This window comes from Myotis davidii, unplaced genomic scaffold (assembly GCF_000327345.1).
Source record: "Myotis davidii unplaced genomic scaffold, ASM32734v1 scaffold309, whole genome shotgun sequence".
NCBI lineage: Eukaryota > Metazoa > Chordata > Mammalia > Chiroptera > Vespertilionidae > Myotis > Myotis davidii.
In genome coordinates, this window is record NW_006383013.1 from 409,675 (window position 1) to 416,451 (window position 6,777).

The following is a 6,777-nucleotide window of genomic DNA, read 5'->3' on the forward strand; positions in this document are numbered from 1 at the left end:
GCCCTGTGTCTTTTTCTGAGACACTGGAGGGACTGACTAATGTGCTACAGACACCCAGTGATGGAATCCTCAAGTCCCCCCCCCTCACCCCTTTTTATTTTAAATAATTTTTTATTGATTTCTGAGAGGAAGGGAGAGGGAGAGAGGTGGAAGCATCAGTGATGAGAGAGAATCATTGATTGGCTGCCTCCTGTACACCCCACATTGTGGATGGAGCCTGTAGCCTGGGCATGTGCCCTAACCAGCAATCAAACCCTAACCTCCTGGTTCATAGGTTGACGCTCGACCACTGAGCCACGCCAGCTGGGCCCAAGTTCCCTTTTTACTTCCTCTGCAATGTTTTAGGATCAGATTTGCAGGCACAACTGATGTATTTTTGGCCCCCTTTTACAGACTAATTCTTTATCCTTGAGTTAATCTTGACGTCACAGTGAATTTTGCTTATTAACTACATTTTTTCTGTTGAACAGGATTTGTAATTTTCAGTGATGTTATTCTTTGAGGATTAGAAATATCTGGTGTCTAAGTACTACCTTACGGCAGTTGGCAGGGTGGCTCACATGGCTGAAATGGTGGTATGTGTTATTGCTAGGACTCTGCATGGTGTTTCCTTTTTGTGTGCTTTGTAAGAAATTTGTACCTATGGGTTCAGGAATTAATTGTTGCTTCTCTTGGCAATGAAAAATTCTGATTTTCCTAAGATGATATAAAATTTTGCCTGTTTTTTTTGTTTTGTTTTTTAGGATATGATACTCACTTTCATGATAAGAAAATCCTGTTGCTAGAAGCAGGTCCAAAGAAAGTATTGGAGAAATTGCCAGAAACTTACAGCAACAGGGTCAGCTCCATTTCCCCTGGCTCTGCAACCCTTCTCAGCAGTGAGTAGAACATCCTCTCTCATAGAACCAATCTCCTGTCTCTCTCGGCTCCCCGAGCATCTGGGCGGAGGGAGCTCGCTGAGGCGGGTAGGAGAGGGGTGTGGTTGGAGTCTGGCGGGTAGTTGAAGATGCGGACCTCTGAAATCGTTCATGTGCCAGTTCCCAGTCTGAGGAAGACATCCTTGGGACATGTGGGTCCATCGCATAGACTTCATTTGTGATGTGGGGTCATTATAAATGAGTGGAACTAAAACTATATGAACTAGCTATGAGCATTCACTTCCAGTAGCCCCACCCTCTTCATTCCCAGAGTCCGCCCTGTAGGAAGCTAGGGAGCCTGTGTAATAAATGCTTTTGGGGTGAAGATGGATGTGTGCAAACAGGACCAGCTGTCAGCAAATTGTCTTTAGGTCTCTGCCAAATGTTATTCCCTCAGACTATCCTGTCTGGAACCACCTTATCTAAAATAGACTCTCGTATCATTCTCTAGCCCCTTACACTGCTTTATTTTTCTTCATAACACTACCACCTGACATATTACGTATTTGTTTTTTACCACAAATAATACATTAGAATGTTAGCTACAGAAAGGTGGGGACTTTGTCCGTTTGGTTTCCACTTTTTGCTCAGTACCTAGAAATGTATTTGTCACATTTTAGGTGCTCTGTAAATATTTCCTCAATGAGTGAATCTCTTCAGTGCCATGGAGATCAACAAAAAGTAGTCTTTATTCAGAGTTTGTGACTTCAATAGGATGGCAAAGAAAAAAGAACAGTATGGCTTAGATTTCCGTATTCGTTTCCCCTACTTTACAATGTGATTTGACCTGTTGATCATGAAAGCTGGTCTTTTTTCAGAGTGTAATCTGAACTGGGGAACAGAGTAGCGTAGCTCCTGCCACCAAACAGGACAGAAGGGGAGAGTATTTCTCTATTATGGAGAACACTGAGCACCACCTCTAACAACAGAACGGAGGGACACAGGAGCCCGGGAAGGATGCTCTGCTCTCTACATAGATCCTTTCTTTTGTAGGTTTCGGTGCCTGGGACCACATCTGCAACATGAGATACAGAGCCTTTCGGCGAATGCAGGTGCTTCCTTTATCACTCTTGGCAAGATACCTTGGTCTCTTGTGTTAAGATATTAGAGTCCACATTCTCCAGGTTTTCTGAGAACGTGGCAAGAATCAGTGGCAAGAAAGTGGGGCAAAGCATTCCCAAGAGAATTTTCTTCTCACCTTATGTCCTGCCAGAGGGATTGACAGTTTGTGATCATTCTGCTCTGTCACTTGGGAAAGCAGTAATGTCCTTTTCCTTGGGTTGTCATGCAGACGTTCCCTTTGTGTTGCCAGGTGTGGGACGCCTGCTCAGAGGCCCTGATCATGTTCGACAAGGATAACCTGGATGACATGGGCTATATAGTGGAGAACGACGTCATCATGCATGCCCTCACCAAGCAGCTGGAGGCCGTGTCAGGTGAGGCCCCATCTCTCCATCGCCCTTTCATTCTCTGGAAGGTGAACTCTTTAGAATTACTCTGGGCTCATTGGAAGAAAGGATCCCTTTTACAAATACTGAATGTGCACCATAAACAAACATTCTGATACTTAGGGTTTTTCTTTTATAGCTTTATCCAGGTATAATTTACATACCAGAAAATTTACCCATTTTAAGTGTACAATTCAATGATTTTTATTATTTATAGAGTTATGCCACCATCATCACATGACTTTAGAATATTTCCATTATCTCAGAGGAAACCTGGAGCTCATTCATAATATTCCCCAATCCAACCCCCAGCCCCTGGAACCACTACTCTACTTTCTGTCTTTTGGTATTTGCCTGTTCTGGACATTTCATAGTTAGACTCATAAAACATGTATTCTTTGCTGCCGACTTCTCCTATTGAATGTATTTTTGAGATGTATTCATGTTCTAACATGTCAGTACTTTATTCTTTTTTATTGCCAGTTGTATTCCCTTGTATGTGCCCTGACCAGGGATCAAACCCATAAACTTGGCATATTGGGAGGATGCTCTAACCAACTGAGCTACTCGGCCAGGGCTTCTACCCCTTTTTAAAAAATATATATATAGCTATCCTAGTGACTATGGAATGGTATCTCATTATAGTTTGGTTCGTATTTCCCTGATGACTAATAGTGTTGAGTGTCTTTTCATGTGCTTTTTGGTCATTTGTTTGTCTTTGGAGAAAGGTGTATTCAGAATCTTTTGCCCATTTAAAAACTGGATTATTTGTCTTTTTGTGAGTTATAGTTCTTTTCTAATTAAAAAAAAATTGATTTCAGAGAGGAAGAGAGAGCTAAAAACACCAGTGATGAGAGAGAATCATTGATCGGCTGCCTCCTGTATACTCCCAACTGGGGATTGAGCCCGCAATCCTGGCATGTGCTCTGATCAGGAATCGAACCGTGACCTCTGGGTTCATAGATCGACTCTCAACCCCTGAGCTATATCGGCCAGGCCAGAGTTCTTTATGTATTCTGAATATAAATTCCTTATTCAGTATATGATTTGCAAGTATTTCAGGGTTATTCTAAAGAGAAAAAATTAGAAGCAACCTGAAATGCTTTTGGTATGGGTAGTAGTTCACCCATGTAATGAGCTTCTGTGCATCTTTTAAAGATAATTTAGACCTAATATTTAGTAACTTAGAAACATGTCCCACCGTCTATTGGTGAAAAATATTACATGTCACATGATCCCACTTGTGTGTGTGAGGGTGTGCACGCCACATAAACATGTATGGAAATTGTTTAGTAAGCTCTATGGCAAAGCCTTAACTGTAGTTGTCTCAGGGCATGACTGAGGGTGGTTCTCCCCACCCCCCTTTTAAACTTTTCTTTTGTTCAGACTTTTACAGTGAGCATATCATTTTTATGGTCAGAGAAGTAAAATGATTTCCAGGGGGAAGAAAAATGTTCTGAAATCTAGAAGTTTGAGCCCGTGGTATTTCCATGCTGTTTACTCTGAAAGCACACAGGGGCTCATTAAGCGTAGAGTGAACGGGAAGAGCAGGAGGGGAAGAGTGCCTGCTGTAGGCTGACCATTCACTGAGAGATCGATTTTTTACACTGACTCATCCCTGTGGTTTTGTTGTGTACCAGCTCTCAGACGACAGCACCAGTCACATGAGGATTTTTTAGATCTTTTCTTGTTTAGGAGTAAAGGACAAGAGACAGTGTCCTGGGACCTTGCTTTAGGTTTAGTGATGGCTTTTCTTCAGGCCTGTGTGGGCCGTCTTCCTAATGTTTTGTGTTTTCTCTTCTGACCTCCCTAGACCGAGTGACTGTTCTCTACCGGAGCAAAGCAGTCGGCTATACCTGGCCTTCTCCGATTTCCATGGCAGACTCCAGCCCTTGGGTTCATATTACCCTAGGTGATGGCAGCACCCTCCAGACCAAATTGTTGGTAGTTGAAGATTCTTATTTCGCCAGGGGTCTTGCATAGCCACATTGTAGCCTCAATTCTAGGGCCTCTAGTTTTCCATCTAAGCTACAGTTGATGTTAATTTTAGGCTAAGCTTTTGGTTATAAGGACTAGTACCCAGTAAGCCAGCTCCAGTTAAGATGGTCTTGTTGTAAATCCTGTACAGGACCAAACCTCCTGGACCATCTTAGGTCATGAAATAAGGACAGCTGGCCTCACAGAGACAGGAACCAGAGTATCAGAAATTGAGGCTGTTCTTTCCCTCCCAGGAGCCCTGTAAGTCATCTCCTTGTGTCTTATATTTTTCCTCTCTCTGCCCATCAGCTTTCCCTTTTCCATGGCAGCCCTCCCTCACCTTTCATCAGGACTGTTCAGCTCTGGTGCCTGCCTATTGCTTTCTAGTCTAAATAGCAAGGGAATTTGGCTGGGTTTAACCTGTGGCTGGCACCTCGTGGGTCAGATGTCCAGATGTCACAGATGTAGAGCCGCCCCTTTAGAGCTGTGAGTGAGGCAGGCACGATAAAAAGTTGTCTGCCATAGATGGGCTTGCCAGCAGTTAGAACTAGAGAAATCTTTAGGAGGCAGAGACAAACTTCTGGAGCAGTTTCATTTACTCAAAGATTATAAGACTTAGCAGGCTCTTGTCTCTGTGCAGATTGGTGCGGATGGTCACAACTCAGCGGTACGGCAAGCTGCTGGAATCCAGAATGTCAGCTGGGACTACGACCAGTCTGCTGTTGTGGCTACTCTGCATTTGTCAGAGGTAAGATCTGAGCCCAGCCCCGGCCAGTACGGTTCAGTTGGTTGGGACGTTGTCCTGTATACCGAAAGAGGGCAGGTTCGATTCCAGTCAGGGTGCATGCCTAGGTTGCGGGTTTGATCCCTAGTGGGGGCACATATAAGAGGAAACCGATTGATGTTTCTTTCTCACATGAATGTTTTCCTGTCCCTTCTTCTCCCTCTAAAATCAATAAACATATCCCCAGGTGAGGATTTAAAAAAAAAAAAGACCCTGAGCCCACCATCTGGGGGCCCTGCTGGTGTTTGATATGTGTACGTCTCACAACCGGTCTCCTTTCTCTTACAGGTCACAGAAAACAATGTAGCGTGGCAGAGATTTCTTCCCTCCGGGCCCATCGCTCTGCTCCCGGTAAGAAGTCTGTCTGGCTGGTCTGCTTAAACCACTGAGGGAACCCCCCTCCTGTGCAAGAATTTCCTCCACCGTGCCTCCAGTAAAAAGATAAAAAACAGACTCTTACAGGTCACAGAAAACAATGTAGCGTGGCAGAGATTTCTTCCCTCCGGGCCCATCGCTCTGCTCCCGGTAAGAAGTCTGTCTGGCTGGTCTGCTTAAACCATCCAGCCTCCCTTTTAGGACTTCATTTCCTCTCAGCCATTTTCAGGTTCCAAGTGAAGTATCTCCCGGCTAGCTCCGTGTCTCCTTCATGCCTTTATGCTTGATAGTGCCCAAGAACAGAGGTTTCAGCTCTCAGTATTGATGGTGTTCTTTTGAGACAGCTCTCAGACACCTTGAGTTCCTTGGTCTGGTCCACATCCCATGAGCATGCAGCAGAGCTGGTCAGCATGGACGAGGAGAACTTTGTGGATGCCATTAACTCCGCCTTTGTGAGTATCAACTTGTGTGCCTGATGAGGTGTTGCAGGGGTAGATACAGAAAGGCAGTTTGAGTAGGAAAAAGAAGTAACCAACCAGCTGCCCTTTTGTAACTGAAAGGCTCGGTCTGGATGAGGTGGAGGAGGGCATTCAGGGGAATCCAAACAATAGGAATCAGTAACTTGTGTGCTCCTTTGAGGGTCATGGGCTGCTGTTATGCTGATTGAACAGCTGCCTGGGTGGAAGTTAGCACTGGCCTCTTTTGAAGCTGTAATTCTTAGGTAATCTTGAGCAGCTCTACTGGGTCCCAGGTACCTGAACCTTTGAAGCCTAATTCATCAGAATGTTTTGGAGAGGGGTTAATCACATTTCAGTGGGGGGTCTTAGACCAGAGGTGGGGATTGTCCGGCCCATGGGCCATGTAAGGCCCGCAAAATCATTTGGTCTGGCCCTGCCAAGGCATTAGGGGTGAGTTAGTTAATGTTTGACCAAACATAGCAGGCTAATTTCTAAGTTGATAATTTTGTAGAGGGGTTAAACATTTCAGTGGGGGGTCTTAGACCAGAGGTGGGGATTGTCCGGCCCATGGGCCATGTAAGGCCCGCAAAATCATTTGGTCTGGCCCTGCCAAGGCATTAGGGGTGAGTTAGTTAATGTTTGACCAAACACAGCGCGCTAATTTCTAAGTTGATAATTTTGTATGGTCCTTAAATGACGTTATAAATATCCAAATGGCCCCTGGCAGAAAGAGGGTTCCCCACCCTTGCTTTAGACAGACAGGTTCAATACTGGTACTAACTGTAAATCTCCTGAAAAATGGAAATTCTGTCACCAAC

The 6,777-nt window shown here is 44.6% G+C and overlaps 1 protein-coding gene across 2 annotated transcripts in view; it reads left to right on the plus strand.

Moving 5' to 3' along the window:
- Nucleotides 1-6,777, plus strand: part of COQ6 (coenzyme Q6 monooxygenase) — a 15,497-nt gene that overhangs the window by 4,256 nt on the left and 4,464 nt on the right. The window contains exons 2-8 of one of the 2 annotated variants that reach the window (XM_015558022.1): nucleotides 744-878; nucleotides 1,911-1,969; nucleotides 2,230-2,353; nucleotides 4,179-4,309; nucleotides 4,983-5,090; nucleotides 5,415-5,477; nucleotides 5,792-5,953. In XM_015558022.1, coding sequence (XP_015413508.1) covers nucleotides 744-878; nucleotides 1,911-1,969; nucleotides 2,230-2,353; nucleotides 4,179-4,309; nucleotides 4,983-5,090; nucleotides 5,415-5,477; nucleotides 5,792-5,953 — 782 coding nt within the window. The remainder of the gene's footprint in view (nucleotides 1-743; nucleotides 879-1,910; nucleotides 1,970-2,229; nucleotides 2,354-4,178; nucleotides 4,310-4,982; nucleotides 5,091-5,414; nucleotides 5,478-5,791; nucleotides 5,954-6,777) is intronic. The other variant, XM_006778771.2, reaches the window with a different exon arrangement.